The sequence below is a fragment of the Lacerta agilis genome, chromosome 14 (assembly GCF_009819535.1).
Source record: "Lacerta agilis isolate rLacAgi1 chromosome 14, rLacAgi1.pri, whole genome shotgun sequence".
NCBI classification, from domain to species: domain Eukaryota; kingdom Metazoa; phylum Chordata; class Lepidosauria; order Squamata; family Lacertidae; genus Lacerta; species Lacerta agilis.
The window spans coordinates 3,002,581-3,019,051 of NC_046325.1; the positions used below are offsets into that span (position 1 = coordinate 3,002,581).

Genomic DNA, 16,471 nt, shown 5'->3' on the forward strand with positions numbered 1-16,471 from the left:
AGACTCACTGTCTCCAGCCCAGTCAGCATCCTCCCTACAAAAAAAGCTTCCCCAAAAGCCATTGGTACCTTAGCCTGCCATCCTGTGCTGCTGCCCCACCAGGGATGATCTTAGTGATGAAGATGCTTGGGTCATCCCCAACATGGGGGTTGTCAGTACCACCGGCGATGCTGAATCCCAAACCGGAGTTACCCTGGAGGAAAAAGTCATGCCCCACCCAAAGGAAGAGGCAAGAATTTAATTAGATCATGAACAAAGGCTTGGGAACCCCCCCCCCTTTTACAAAAATGCATACTCTTCCCACTCTGGAGCAATTTCCATTTAACCTGTTTATTGTTCATTCATCCTGATTAAAGCTGCAATCACATAGGTTATTCAATTTCCCTGATGTTTCTCTATGTGTTAATTCCTGCATTATATTTGAGGTTCCACATAACGCAAGTCATTTCTAGAAAACAGATAGAATATAATTCCACATTTAATGCTCACTTCCATGTTATCTGATTCCGGGGGCGGGGGGGGGGGGGTGCAGTTTGCAGCCCTCTTAACCCAGAAAGTGGCGGGGGTAAAGTAGTGAAATTTGGGGTGGCATACGGTAGGTACACTGGCGTATGTTTCTTTCCTGCTGTTTTCATGGGGTAATCATGGGGAGAAGAGAAGCAGGCATGTGCGGAGAGAGTGGGGGAGCAGTGATGTTGCCTAATGACGTTCCTTGGTGTGAATGAAATTTAGCGCAACATGTCGGTACATTGGTCAAAAAGCCACAGTTCCATAACACAGCAGGTACTGCAGCATAAAACAGAACATTAGAAAACGGGACAGAAGCACTGACTAGCATTATAATCAGGAAAACTAACACAATATTCCCCACATCTGAATGCACCTTAGATGATGCTGGTTATTTAACGAGCATTCACTCCAATTTCTTTGAGAGGAGGTTAGATGACACTGCATCAAAGCAAGCATCACCCACACTTTCCGGTGCATTTCCCCATCACTTTCATTAATTGCAAAAAAGTCCGATCTTTCATGGGGGAGGGGGGAAGCAGGTTTGCTGCACAAGACCTCCCAATCAACTGTAACTGTGGATTTGTCATTAAGTGATCAAATCCTTCCTGGAAAAAGTGACTGTCTAGAAGGTTCCCTGGGCTAAGTAAAAAAAATCCCCACCCACCCAGAATCAACGATGTCTATAAGAATTACCCGCTCTAGAGTTATTTCTTCGTATTCCATTTCGCCTTCCGTTCCATTTACCTGAAAGAGAGGGGACGGAGAAGAATTGTGTTAATACAGCATTGCATAAAAAATGCAAAGGAAAATTGGGGGGGGGGGTAATTTTGGAATATGTTAAAGTGTGAAAGGTTGTGGGGAGGGGGAAAGAAAAGAAAGAATTCATCCAGTAACTCACATAAGCTGGTGCTTCTAAGGTATCTGTGTTGACAATTACCGGTGGGGAGTTGGCCTAGGAAGAGAAACAGACAGAAAAGAATGATATGGGCAACTGTCCCCAAAACAATATGGTCCCTAAATGTGATTGTGGGGCTGGTTCACACAGGTAGGAGAGACCGCAGGTGGCAAATTGGGGGTGGAGGCCGAAGTTCCCCAAACCCTCAAACTGGCTTTTGCTTGGCTTGCAGACAGGAGAAGCCCTTGGCGAGACTTTGAAACCTCACCCCGAAGATGGCTGTTATCTCTGAAGGTTTTAAGCTGAAACATGAACCTTCTTCCCCTGCCCCTAAATTTGTGCTCTTTCTTCCACACCACTGTGGTTTGGCAAAACTCCTGGGTCATTTCATGGCGGCTTGGGGAAGGAGAATGAGTTTTGCTGGCAGACATGAAGAACTTGCATGATTGTTCTCAGCTAGAACAGCTTGCTGTGAATTTTTTTTAAAAAAACCCTTTAAACTCCTTCCACCCTGCTAGCGTATGAAAACCCCAAATAAGCCAAGCAGCACCCGAACATTTTCTGTATGGATAACCAAATCCACTTAGAATTACAGACTGAAAAATTGAGTTCCACCAACACCACACACAAAAACACACTTTTCACCCTCACTGTCTCATGTCCATATATTTTATTTAATGCATAGATAACATCAGAAAGCAGGGGCTACAATTATGCATTTAAGGACAGCTAGCTGGATGAGCTGGGGTGAAACTGAGGTCACCAGATATCTGGTGAAAAGAGGAGATCCAAAATCCACAAACCACCATTTCAAACTGTGACATTAGGGGGCAGTGTGCTTCTAGGAGGAGACTGGCTTACCTCCTGGCTCTGAAAAGGGTATTTTTGACCCCCCCAAACCAGGAGTGTTAAAATGCCCAAGAAGCACCCAACCTCTCTCTCCCACCCCCATCCTTTTTCATTCTCTTTTCCTCTCTCCCCACCACCCAAAGAATGATTCCTCCACCTCCACTGTCCGCTACTGACTACGGTAACCACGGCAATGCCATGGAAACAGCATCTGCCTCAGGGGGAGAAGGTTACTGTGGCAACGCGGGTTTCGCCATAGTTCAGGATGTTCTGGGGTGGGACTAGCACCCACCCCAATCAACCCCACACCCCATTCCTAGTGATGAGAATATGGGGTGGGTGTTTATTCATAGGGGATATTTGAAGTAATGTGTTTCCTTGGCCTTTACGCATCAGAACAACTCCACTAGAGGCTGCATAGCACAACCCCTTGCATTAAAAAAATCAAGAAATATATTTAAGATTGGGAGGGGGTGGAGAAACCAATTTTGGGGGGCGAGCATGGGGTATATTGTTATTATGGTCTATATTTACAGAAAGAGGTAATAGCTAAGGCTTTTAATAACAGCATCCAATTTTTATATATAGATTTCATCACCAGCTCCAGGCCAGGGGTTGTAGGATGGGCCGTCCTCCAAGAGGTATAGGAATTTGATTGCCAGGGGTGTGTTTGTGTGTGGAGGGAGAGAATCCCAGAGCAAAAGTTTCATTGCACAACTGATCAGGTGCATGCCTGAAATTCAAGAAAGGTGCAACAAGAGTCTTCACAGCGATTTTGTTTCTGAAATTTGTGAAGATCAGGATGGGTGTGGTAGTGTCTGCGCTGAGGACCAGCTGAAGATTTAAGAAGAGCAGAGAAGCCCTCATGATCCCCTTGCAGTCACCAAAGGGCACCCCGCAGCTGATCCTAGGGACACTATACATTGCCACCATGACTGATGGCCACTGATAGCAAGAATTCCCTGTGAAACCCTTAGCAAGGCCTTATGAAGCTGCAGTATGCAAAAGGCAAATACGTGGCTAAGATTTATTTATTTACTCACTCACCGTGAGAGCTAGAAGCTTATTTGAATGTAAAAACCACACCCACACCCACAAACCACAGAACTCTGAGACCCTGAACTTGTAAAAGAGGCTGTTTGTGCACCTGGGTATTGCATCTGGACAGATATCTAATTTTGTTAACATGGTTGGTGTCGGTTTGCTTTTTAGGGTGCCCTAAATGCTGACCCCCCAAAAAAACAAATGGGGCCAGCCAGGACTGCAATACCGCAAGGACCACCTCTCCCTGTGATGATCACCTGAGGCCCTTCTTTGGGTGCCTCTCCCACAAGAGGAGTCACAAAGCTGGAAGCAAAGGAACTGGCCTTTTATGCGGCGGCTCCCCGTTTGTGGAATGCTCTCCCCAAGAAGGCTCGCCGGGTGCCTTCATTCCATATCTTTAGGCACCAAGCGAAAACGTTTCTCTCCAACCAGATAGAGGTTTGGCTGATTATCATTCTATGGCCTTCCAAATGTGCCTGTGGGAGGGGAGTTGTTGGTTTGTTTTGCTTTTGTTTTATCATGTATTTTGCATTCGCATTTTGCATTTTTACGTTATGAACCACCCTCTGATCTTCAGATGAAGGGCAGAAAACTAATAATAATAATAATAATAATAATAATAATAATAATAATAATAATAATAATATGCCCCATGACTAGTTGGAAATGGGAGAAAGGATCAAGGCTGTTCCACTGCAGCAATTGTTTTATTTTTATTCCATTCCTCCCAGCTGCTCCAAAAAGCCTGAAATATTCAACGCAGTGTCGGGGGTGGGGGCAAGATGAGCAGCTGAGGGAAAGAGGGTAGGGGAAGTCCCGGGGGCTAGGGATGGCAAAGCCACTCACCTGTCCTAGGTTGAAGCCCTCCTCTTCTAAGGTCTGGCTGCCTAAACTGAAGCTTCTCAATCTAAAAAGATGACAGGCTCTCTCCTCTCTCCACCAGTCAAACAACGCTTGCCCTTTTGCTGGCTCAGGTCCTTCCCCCCCCCCCCAACCGCTGGCTGCCAGTTCTCTTCCTCCACGCTTGACTGCAATCGGGTTTCCCTGGCACATTTTAATCTCAGCCTCTTCAAATTTTCATGACCCCCAATGCTCAGCCAGCAGCCAGCAAGGCATCCTGGGAAACGGGCATGCTTAACTCAGAGGCGCATGCTCGCATGTGTACACACACACACTTCACTCTCACTCAAAGCCCCCACTTTCTCACAAATTTCATGGGGAGACCCTCCACTCACCCTCCAGGCAAGCAATAAGGGCACCTGCAGGAATTTTTCTGGGGGGTGGGAGGGGCAGGAAGTATATACCTGTTATATATAACTAGCGTCAGAGAACAGGCCTCTAGTTTCTTGTATACACACTGATCAAGGGGGTAGCCAAAGCCTGAGCCCCAGAAGGACACACCAAGTTGGTTTACTTTCCACCAGCAGCTGAGGAAAAACAACAACCCTACGTTTTTTTCTCTCTCTGGATCCCTTCATTCCCTCCAGCCCTTAATTAATTGCATTGCTGCTACAAATCAACAATTAATCACACTGCTGGTACAATCAACTTCACAGCATGCCCTCCCTGAAAAAAAAACTTTTAAAACCCAGTCTGTCAGGATACAGATGCCAGACTACACTGCAGGGTTATTGCACATTACTCCAAGTCTGTCCTTGTTGTTGTTGTCCCCTCCCAGCAAAATGGGCGCAACATACAGGCTGACTGTGCCAGACTCACATACCATTCAGCCCTGCCCTCTGCAATAATGGTGTAACAACGAAGGATAGTTTTTACATGCTTTCAAACCTGGGGGTGGGGTTGCCATATGGGTGGGGGGTGTTATGAAGTAAGACCTGGAACCAACTCCTGTCCTTGTGGCTATCTTTCTATCTGTTGCTTTTGTGGAGACTCGCCAGTGCTCTACCAGAGGGAAGAAGGAGGGGGGAAAGCTTGGGAAATGAACCATGAAGTTGATGGGGTGCATCACTTCTAACCTTTTTGACTAATGGGCTAGCTCTGGCTTTCCTAAATGTCAGTCACTGCTATGACTTGCATTGCTGGTTAAGCACTATAAAGTGGGAGTGGGCCAGTTTCTCACAATGCAATTGGGCAAAATGGCACTTTCACATTTTGCAAAGACCTAGAGGATGCGGGTGGCACTGTGGTCTAAACCACAGAGCCTAGGGCTTGCCGACAGACGGTGAGCTCCCGTTGTTCGGTCCCTGCTCCTGCCAACCTAGCAGTTCGAAAGCACGTCAAAGTGCAAGTAGATAAATAGGTACCACTCTGGTGGGAAGGTAAACGGCGTTTCCGTGCGCTGCTCTGGTTCGCCAGAAGCGGCTTAGTCATGCTGGCCACATGACCCGGAAGCTGTACACCGGCTCCCTCGGCCAGTAAAGTGAGATGAGCGCCGCAACCCCAGAGTCGTCCGCGACTTGACCTAATGGTCAGGGGTACCTTTACCTTTTAGAGGTTGAAAGGGCCTGGTGGAAAGACATTTAGCAGGGCGGGGGGATAATTAGGAACTATGAACCTCAGAAATAATCGTCCTGGCCATGTACAGAGCGCAGTTCCCTTACCAGTGAGGAATCTCTTCACTGAATAAGAGGATTCCACAGCACAACAGTATTCTGTGCCAAGGCTTCTTTTTATTGCTAAAATATTCACTTGATTTACTTCCTTGTTATGATTCCTAGTAATGGTAACTGGTGATTTCTAAATACTGATTCTTTCTTTACTGTCATTCACATTCCTACAAATTTGGGTTGGGGTCAGTGGCAATTTTATAAGATTATCAAAGGGTCAACAAATGCAAATGTTTGAGAAACCCTGACCTAAACCAAGAGAGTCCTGGCTGCTGGTTCACTTGCATCCTTAACTGCTTACACCCCACCCCTTGCCCAGGGAATCCAGGATCCAGGCCCTATCACCCTTTCCCCATTTGACTGCTTTTTGCAGAACAGAGGTTCCCGTCAAAGAAGAGAAAATATAGATTTTTTTTTTAATTAAAAAAAGGAAGAAGCAATTCTTTTTAAAATTATTTGCCCCAAGTGGAGAGTGAAGCTTAGTGAGTTGATGAGGAAAGAATAGGTGGTCGCTGAGAGCAGATCCCCTGGGTTTTCTCCCCACCTTGAGGAGGGGTGGAACCAGGTAGGGGAATTTGAAGCCAGTTGAAATAATTAGGGTGTTGCAGGCTAGATGTAAGGAATTCCGGAGCCCTGGGCTCATGGGTCCCTCTGGGAAGGAAAAGTGGCTGCATCTAACAGGTGAGGGCAGAGAGGATGCCAGGACGTCTCTGGGTCCCCTTGGGGTCTGTGGCAATACAGGAGGAGTGGGAGGAAGGAGGGGGAAACTTCCTGTACTGTGGGCTCTGCCAGGTTGGCAGCTGCATGTGGGTGGCTGGGTAGAGGGAACTGTGTGGGAGAAGGCTTGTGGAAGAGCTGGAAATGTTCACACACAGCACACACACACACACACACACACGTGTGTGTGTGGCTGATCTTTGCATGTGTTTGTCTCAGAGCATTAATGGCGTGCATGTGCATGAATCTGCGAGTGTGAGGAGAGGGAGAGGGAAAGAGAGAGAGAGAGACTATGGCGTGGGGTTGAGCACAGTGATGCATGTTTGCAAGGAGAGTCTGTGCTGGAGAGGGCAACATGTGCATTTAGCTGCAGCTTGCTCAATTTGTATACAAGTGAGAGAGAAGGGGGGAGGGAGGGAGGGAGGGGCTGTATTCAGGAGTGCAGTTAGGTAATTTTAGACTTAATGGTACATAGGAAGCTGCCTTGTATGGAGTCTGACCATTGGAGTCCATCTAGCTTAGTGCTGCCTACATTGAGTGGCAAAGTCTCTCCAGAATTTCACACAGGAGCTTCTCCAACCCGTACCCAAAGATGATGATGATAATAAAAATACTCTTGTTATTTGTTCCCCACCCATCTTACTGGGTTGCCCCAGCCACTCTGGGCAGCTTCCAACATATATAAAAACATAATGAAACATTAAACTTTTTAAAAAAAACTTTCTGAATATGCCATCAGGATTGAACTTGGGACCCCTTGCGTGCCAAGCAGATGCTCTACTACTGAGCTAAGGCGCTTCCACTCCAGAAGTGTGCACTTTGGCTTGCTTTAATGACTACAGAACATTAGTGAAGCTTGAGTCAGACCACCTGGTCAATCAAACTCAGCACTGTCTGGACTGACTGGCAGCAACTCTCCAGGATTTCAGATGGGGAACATTCCCAACTTTACCTAGGATGCTAGCAATCAAACCTTGGATCTACTGCATGCAAAAGTGAGGCGCCACCTCCTTTAGATATGTAGTCACTTCAACATGTGATATGGAAACCCTGGACCCCAAAGCCCCACCTTAATAGCACCACCACGTGCATTTATGTGACAAGATGTCTGCATTTTCACTATGTTTAATTTCCTCCAAGAAGCTCAAGGTGGCAAACATAGTTCTCATTTTATCCTCACAACTATCCTGTGAGGTAGGCTGAACTGAGAGGCAGTGATTGGCCCAACGTCACCCAGTGAGCTTCATGTGGCTGAATAGGGGATTTGAACCCTGGTCTCCAAGGTCCTAGTCTGATAACGCACTAACCACTACACCACACTGGCCCACATTGAAATGTGTGTCACACAGCAAGTAAGTCTGATCACCTATATCATGAAAGGGGGGTTATCTACAAAATCCAGCAAGCTCCCCAATCAAGCTGCACAGATGGAGAATCTGGCACATGGAACAGGGCTCTTTATCTTTGAAATCACAAGTTTCTTTTCTTTTAAAAAAAAAACAAGTTCCTAGCCCCTAAGAATACTGGTAGGTTGCTTTGTTACATCTGAAAACTTGGGGGCTGAGAACACTTCAGCACCTTGGATAGCACTTTACTCCTTCCTATGATCTGCAGTAATGGAATAAATTATGCACAAACATGCAAACACAGACTTAATCAGCATACATTATACAGGACATTTAGCTGTGAATGGCGCAGAATAACGCAGAGATGGATACCAGGGTATTGCTGATGTTGAACTGTCCACAGTGTGTGTGTTGTGTGGGTGTGTGGGTTCAGGGAAGTTGACATCTAAACAGACACAAACAAACCACACGCAAAACCAGGAGACACGTAAGGCACACACAGGAAGCCCACAGATATCTGGCTCATACAAGGAGCATGCAAACGGCACAGATCCTCAAGCAAAGCATGGCCCCCAGGGCATTGAACATGAAATACACATCGCCTGTAAATTACTGCAACCAGGCAACAACACAGCACACACTTACTCCAAAGAAGAGTTGCGGTGCTGCACAAGAGGCCACGTCTCCCTGCTCCACACCAGCACACAATCAGTGACGCACACTGCACCAGCACAGCACACTGGGCCACAAGGTGCGCTACAAATGCATGGCCCTGAGAACGAGAGGCATTGTGTGGCTCCCCGACCGACAGCTGCAAAGAGGCTGAGCGCACAAGAGGCTAAGAACGCCCACACACACAGTCCCAAGGAACACCGGCCATGCCACAAGAAGCAGCGGGCACAGAGCTGAACAAACATGGTGCCAATATCAGAAGAAGATGGCGTCAGCACAAGGACACCTAGGTCTCCAAAGCTCTGTGTACAGGAATCTTCTGTATCCCTAAGTCACACACACCTGCGAGGCCTATGCCGCAAATCTTATATCAACCTTCACTGCTGCCCAGCTTTTGGGGGGGGACTATGAATCCCATCAGCCCTGACCAGCACGGTTTGAAGATGTGTTTTCATGAATCTCAGGGTGAGGAGAGAGATGAGCTATGCTAGATATTATGTGTAAGTGGAGGCTATGCTGGATGTCACATGTAGGCTAAGACTAGAAAGTGCAAAGCATACTAGTATTGCTCTCCAGATGTTGCTAGACTACAACTCACATCACCCCTGATTATCCCTGCTGTAGAGTGACAAAAGAAGGGCTAAAGGGCATTTAAGGCAACCTGCTGGCTGAAGCTGATAGGAGTTGTGGTCCAAAGCAACAGGAGAATGCTGTCTCATGCAAAAAATAAAAAATAAAATCAGTTTGGTCTAGATCCCCCGGAAGGAATAAACCTGTATCTAATTAATACCACTTTCAACCTGCAAATGGGGATTTTCACAACTGAATATTCCCCTCTGTACGGAAAGTTCCTGCTGTGTAAAGGTAACTAGCATCTTAGGGAAAGGCTATGCTGGAATACATTTCGCTGACATACTAAGCTTCTGCATGCAGGGATTTGCCGGTAGGTTTTTTTTTACACAGAGGTGTTCAGCTGCATGTGAGATGCTGCAGGCCGCACACAGGTTAACCATCTTCCTGAGAACTGGAAGCTTAGATGCAGCACTCTCTGCAGCTCACAGATGCGCATGCGTGCGCGCACACAGATATATATAATTGGAGGGTGCACTAGCACAAGATAACCAGCTTCTTAGGGAAGGGCTACACTGGAACACTTCTCCCTGACACACTAAGTTTCTACATGCAAGGATTTGCTGTTATTTGTTTACACAGTTTTCTACTGTGTTTGAGATGCCACAGGCGACACACAGGTTAACCACACACACAAAGATATACCAGGAGGATGCACCAGCACAACACACAGATGGACGCATATATTATAGTTCAATTACACCAACAGCTTAAAAGTGCCAGAAGAGAAAAGAGATTTAATGCCTCTTAATGCAGAGCAGACCACAGGAGCTAATCACGATGAAGTCAGTATTGAGGTCAGCGGTGGGTGAAGGAAACCTTCCTTTACCTTTCCTTTATGTAAAAGGAAAAAAAAAACCTGCCCAAGGAACTGATAAAAAGCCATATAGATACCCCTGGAACCATTAACCATTCTACAGTCAATACCCACAGCCTTTAATCCTCACATTCAATTTCTCTTTTTTAAAAAAAGAAAGTAGGTAGAAGCCAGCCAGAAATCCCTTCTCATCTCACCTGTACATTCCTGAAGATGGACGGGGAGCTCTGCAGCTTCACAAGAAAAAAAGCATTCTGAACATGCTCAGAAGTATCCTACTGTGCAATCGCATTTTCTAGGACTTTCATTTTAAAACCAGGGCAGGCAGGAAGAGAGCAAATAGGGGGAATCAGGGCTGCAGGGTCTGCCATGCGGAAGGAAGGCTGACCATGTGGAGATCAGGGGCAGGGCGGCTGGCACCCTTCCCCCATGTGGCTGTGCTTTTTGGGCCACGGGGAGGCCCAGATTTTAAGGAGTTACATCACTCTCGCAGCATCCAAGGTCGGAGAAGAAAACTCAAGAGGGACCTTTCGTTCTCAGCCTCCTCTCCCCCTCTCCCCGGCTGCACCGCCCTCTAGAAACACCGCCCCCTGGATCTCCTGGGGGTGTATTTTTAAAAAGTCTTTCTGCCCGCAACCCACTTTTCCTTCTTCGGAGAGAAGAACAGCAGGGAGGGGTGGGGAGGCAGTAAATCCGCTTCGCTCCAAACGGAGCCTTGGCATGAATTATTTACAGCTGCTAATGAGGGCTGCCTTGTTCTGTTCTGAAGACATGACAAGTTTCATTTCATTTCATTAACTTTCTTTTTTTTTAATGGTAGCCTCCCCCCTCTCTGGTTACCCCTCCACCCACCCGTCTATGCCAGCAGCAGCAGCTGCATCAAAAGCTTTGTATAAACCGGCTACCTCCACCCTAGAGGAGACCTGCGTGGCAGCTGCAGATTCTCCTACAAGGATGGAACGTAAAGTGGCTTGGGAAAGGTTTTTCTCATTTTCTCCCAGCACTAGAACTTGTGGACAACCAATGAGGCTGAACGCTGGAAGATTTGGGGCTCCAAGACTTTGGGCCCCCTCATGAGAAGAGAAGACTCCCTGGAAAAGACCCTGATGTTGGGAAAGATGGAGGGCACAAGGAGAATGGGACGACAGAGGATGAGATGGTTGGACAGTGTTCTCGAAGCGACTGGCATGAGTCTGACCAAACTGCGGGAGGCAGTGGAAGACAGGAGGGCCTGGCGTGCTCTGGTCCATGGGGTCACGAAGTCGGACACGACTGAACGACTGAACAACAACAACAACAAAGGGTGGGAGGCTAGGAGGCCAACAGCAGGTGGCGCCAGAGCCAATGACAAGCAGAAACACGCAACTCTAGCCTGCTACCGATAAATTCCACAATGACAGGGGTCTTCAAACTGTTTCACCAGGGGGCCAGTCGACTGTCCCTCAGACCTTGTGGGGGGGGGCGGACTATATTTTTTTTGCAACGCATGGCAAAAACTGTGGAACTCACTCATGCAGGGGGCAGTGGTGGCCACCAACCTGGATGCCTTTAAAAAAGGACTGGACACAAAAGCTATCCCAGGGGTCAGCAAACTTTTTCAGCAAGGGGCCGGTACATGGTCCCTCAGACCTTGTGGGGGGCCGGACTATATTTTGAAAAAAAATATATGAACAAATTCCCATGCCCCACAAATAACCCAGAGATGCATTTAAAATAAAAGCACACATTCTACTCATGTAAAAACACGCTGATTCCTGGACCATCCGCGGGCCGGATTTAGAAGGCGATTGGGCCGCATCCGGTCCCTGGGCCTTAGTTTGGGGACTCCTGAGCTATGCTCTGAGGTCACAGCTGAAGGAAGCAACACTTCTGAATACCAGTTGCTAGAAACCACAGAAGGGGAGAGGGCTCTTGGGCTCCAATCCTGCTTACGGGTTTCCCATGGGCATCTGGTTGGCCAGTGTGAGAACAAGATGCTGGACTAGATGGGCAACTGGCCTGATCCAGCAGGTTCTTCTTATTGAACAAATAAATCCAAAGCCTTCTGCTCTTACCCCTGAAAGAGGTTGCATATCAGAGATCCAAATTAAGCAAACACTCCAGCACTGTCACTAAAGTTCTAGTTCTCATTACGGCAGCTAGTCAACTTCAGTCTCAGCACCTGGTTCTCATGATGATAAAGTCCTTGCATGATGGTTCCTTTGTCCCCAAAAAAATAAAAACCAGAAAAATACGCAGGAATTCTCCCCCCTCCCTGCCCAACATAATTTTTCTGTGAAGGGACTTTGGAGAGACAGAGGTCTAGCCCACAAACATGTTGACTGTCTCCAAGCAAACTATCATTCATTCATTTGGTCACTTATGCTGCTGTTACTTATCCCACCTTTCCTCCAAGGTGCTTAAGATGGAATACAGCTCTGCTCCATTTTGATCCTCAAAAACAACCCTGTAAGGTAGGCTAGGGTAAAAGAGAGAAAGAGCACACCTGGCCCAAGGTCGCTTCATGACTGAGTGAGGAATGGAACCTACATCTCCCCAGTTCTAGCTCAATACTATCCAGCGTTCCACGACATGGACACTAAGATGTTCACAGACTACAGGCCCCACCAGCCCAGCCTCAGGATGGCCAAGGATGATGCGAGTTGAGAACCCTTAGAGTGTGTGTGTGTGTGTGTGTGTGTGTGTGTGTGTGTGTGTGTGTTGGAAACACACACAAAATCTTCAGCCACAACTTCCTGCACTAGGCCCTCATGGCAGCTTTCCTGTTCACAAATGTAACTGATGCAATCTCAGGGAAGGTATAAAGTAGGAATAACTCTGATTCATCTCTGAATGGAAGCCCTTCTGAGTCCTGAAGGGTCTCTGGCAGAGAGAGGGGGGAGAGCTTTTCCCCATCACCTCCTACTTGATGCTTTTATTACTCAAACAACAACAGCAACCCTGGAGATGCAGGGGATTTTTTAGAAAAGCATCGCTTTATTAAGAAAATGGATAAACCGTTTGATCTAAAAAGCTCTCCAAGCTACGTGCAGATAAAATTATAGGCAAAAATATAGCTAAAACCCACAAGCCAGCTAAAAATATATAAAGAAATATCACTGTTAAAACAAACAAACAAAATCAAATTATATTTACAAAAATACAAGTAACAGAATCATGTGTCCAGATTAAAGCTTGGAATCAGTGTTCAAAACTCCCGTTGTTCTAGGCACATTTTGTGACAGGGAATTTCATTAGAGTGAGCAGTTTCTGAGCTTTGGGTGCAGTACTGCCTAAGATTTCAGATTAAAACTGCAGAGTGGAAGGAAAAGAGGACCTTTTTCTGCCTCCTCACTTCCAGCTACTCTCTGAAGAATGGAGAAGAGACCCTCTTCAGAATATTAGGGGTTGGGCAGGGAAGGACTAGACCAAATGAAAAATGAACATAATAATTTAGCTGCAGGTCATTCGTTTTCAGCTTTGTATTTTTATGGACAGGTCAAGATGGACAGGCCATAGTGGAGAGTTTTGACCAAACGTGATCCACCTGGAGGAGGAACCAGCAAGCCACTCCAGTATCCCTGCCAAGAAAACTCCATGGACAAGGACAACAGGCATATAAAAGTTATGACGCTGGAAGATGAGCCCCTCAGGTTGGAAGGTGTCCAACATGTTACTGAGGAAGAGCGGAGGACAAGTACAAGTAGATTCAGAGCTGATGGAAGCGGCTGGGCCAAAGCCGAAAGGTTGCTCAGTTGCGGATATGCCTGGAAGTGAAAGGAAAGTCCAATGCTGTAAAAAAAAAAAAAATTGCATAGGAACCTTGATGGCAGAAAGTGAGGAGGAATTAAAGAACCTTTTAATGAGGGTGAAAGAGGAAAGCGCAAAATATGGTCTGAAGCTCAACATAAAAAAAAACTAAGATCATGGCCACTGGTCCCATCACCTCCTGGCAAATAGAAGGGGAAGAAATGGAGGCAGGGAGAGATTTTACTTTCTTGGGTTCCATGATCAATGCAGATGGTGACAGCAGTCACGAAATTAGAAGACGCCTGCTTCTTGGGAGAAAAGCAATGACAAACCTTGACAGCATCTTAAAAACCAGAGAAATCACCTTGCCGACAAAGGTCCGTATAGTTAAAGCTATGGCTTTCCCAGTAGTGATGTATGGAAGTGAGAGCTGGACCATAAAGAAGGCTGATCGCCGAAGAATGGATGCTTTTGAATTATGGTGCTGGAGGAGACTCTTGAGAGTCCCATGGACTGAAAGAAGACCAAACCTATCCATTCTGAAGGAAATCAGCCCTGAGTGCTCACTGGAAGGACAGATCCTGAAGTTGAGGCTCCAAGACTTTGGCCACCTCATGAGAAGAGAAGACTCCCTGGAAAAGACCCTGATGTTGGGAAAGATGGAGGGCACAAGGAGAAGGGGACGGCAGAGGACGAGATGGTTGGACAGTGTTCTCGAAGCGACTAGCATGAGTTTGGCCAAACTGCAGGAGGCAGTGGAGGATAGGGGTGCCTGGCGTGCTCTGGTCCAAGGGGTCACAAAGAGTCGGACACAAGTAAACGACTAAAGAACAACAACATTCTTGTTATAAAAAGTGTGCCTAGACATTCCATTGTTGTGCCCATAACCTAGGTTTAAGGTGCCATTTAGCTCCTAGCTTTCATATCCCAGTTTCTAACACTGCTCGGAATATCAGAAGGTGCCTTATACAAAGTCAGAACTCTCGTCCATCCAGCTCAGTATTGCCAACTCTCACTGGCAGTAGCTCTTCAGGGTTTCAGACAGGGGACATTCCCAACCCATACTTGGAGACATTGCTGGGAACTGAACCTGGGACCTTCTGCATGCAAAGCAGCTGCTCTACCACTGAGCTACAGCCCCACCAGCACTGTAAATGCAAAGCTCTAGGATACCAGTTTAAAAAGACATAGCTTCCAGTGAATATTTCTGGGAGCTGTGGTTTGTTAAGGGTGCTGAGAATTGGTATGAAACCTCTATTCTCCTCCCAAATCTACAATCCTCAGCATTCCCAGGGAAGTGGGATTGACGGTTAAGCCACTCTGAGATTTGTAGCTCTGTGAGTGGAACAGGGGTCTCCTAACTACTCTCGGCACCCTTAACAAAGTTTCCAGGATTTTGCGGGGGAAGCCATGACTGTTTAAAGAAGAATGACAGTGCTTTAAAGGTATAGTGCAGAAGGGGTCTAAAGTAATAGGAATCTAAGAAGCTACCTTATACTGAGTCAGACCCTTGGGGTCCATCTAGCGCTGTATAATCTACGCTGACAAGCTGTGGCTCTCCAGAGTCTTGGGCAGGGGACATTCATTCACAGCCCACCCAGGAAATGCCAAGAACTGAATCTGGTGCCTTCTGCATGCAAGGCAGCTTATCTGCCAGAGTTCTGCCCCCTCCTTCCTTCCACATTTCCCCAGTCCTCCGATTACTCTGCAAATGCCATAGGAGAGGGGAGCATTATCCACATGTCACAACATCAGCACCAGGTCTAAGACCCAGAAAGAGAACGTAGGGTTAGGTGTATAAAACTGGGTGGGGTGGGGTGAGAGGTAGCATCCCGAACAAGGGTCTCCTGTGTCAAGATGGCTGTATTTTAAAGTAGCATTCACAGGGCACCAATACTACCCCCCCCCAAAAAAAAACCTCATAGCTCTCCCTGCACCCATAAACAAGCAGGTAAACCCCTGGATTCTGCTTGAGTCATGGGCAACAGTTGTGTCAAGGACCAAATTCCTAGCTCCAGCAGGCAAAAGGCCTCCTTTAAGGACGGCTGCCCTTCTCCCCCCACCGCACACACACATCTCCACAGAGCAGGCCTCCCGCAGCTGCGTCCATCCCCCTGCCAGGCGATGCAGCAATCCCAGGGAAGGTCTGCCAAGGCAAATTTGGGGCCTTTAATCTTCTAAATGCACCCTCCTTCGGGATCCAGAGCCGGCCCTGCCAGCTGGGCATGGAGGGATCTAGAAAAGGCCACAACAACAAGAGGCAATGCAGTTTCCAGAAGGAACATTGTGGTGGCGGCCACTGCAGTCTTGCTAGGAGCCTTGTGGGGGATGGGAAGCCTGGATAGGGAGGACCTAAATTAAGTTGGGATGGGGACAACACAACTAGTTGTAGTCCTGACAGGCAGGGTCAAGCTGGGGCAGCAGTCTAGTTTGGGGGTGGCAGCCCAAGGATGAGTGTAACACACAGGGATCAGATGCTAGGATTCATTCACCTTTCAAAAAAACAACAACTGCAATGCTCCTACAAAAGGGGACTAGAGGGGAAGGGTGGATCTTTGACCCCCCTCCCCCCTTTATTAAAAAGCAAACCACACAAAAAACAAACTGAACTGATCAGGAACCCAAGTCATGAAAGTCCTTCTTCACTCTCCCATTCATAACTCAGGAAAATTTACAGTATAAACACTGACGCCAT

At 47.1% G+C, this 16,471-nt stretch overlaps 1 protein-coding gene across 16 annotated transcripts in view; it reads right to left on the bottom strand.

The window, feature by feature from the left end:
* The window catches only part of DLG4 (discs large MAGUK scaffold protein 4), a 118,623-nt gene that overhangs the window by 17,670 nt on the left and 84,482 nt on the right, over positions 1-16,471 (bottom strand). For 11 of the 16 annotated variants that reach the window (XM_033170983.1, XM_033170981.1, XM_033170995.1 and 8 more), the window contains 3 exons: positions 1,409-1,462; positions 1,204-1,254; positions 69-217 (listed from right to left, as the gene is read on the bottom strand). In XM_033170983.1, the coding sequence (XP_033026874.1) occupies positions 69-217; positions 1,204-1,254; positions 1,409-1,462 (254 nt within the window). Of the gene's footprint in view, positions 1-68; positions 218-1,203; positions 1,255-1,408; positions 1,463-10,244; positions 10,549-16,471 lie in introns of those variants that run through there. The other 5 variants (XM_033170984.1, XM_033170982.1, XM_033170986.1 and 2 more) reach the window with 2 other exon arrangements.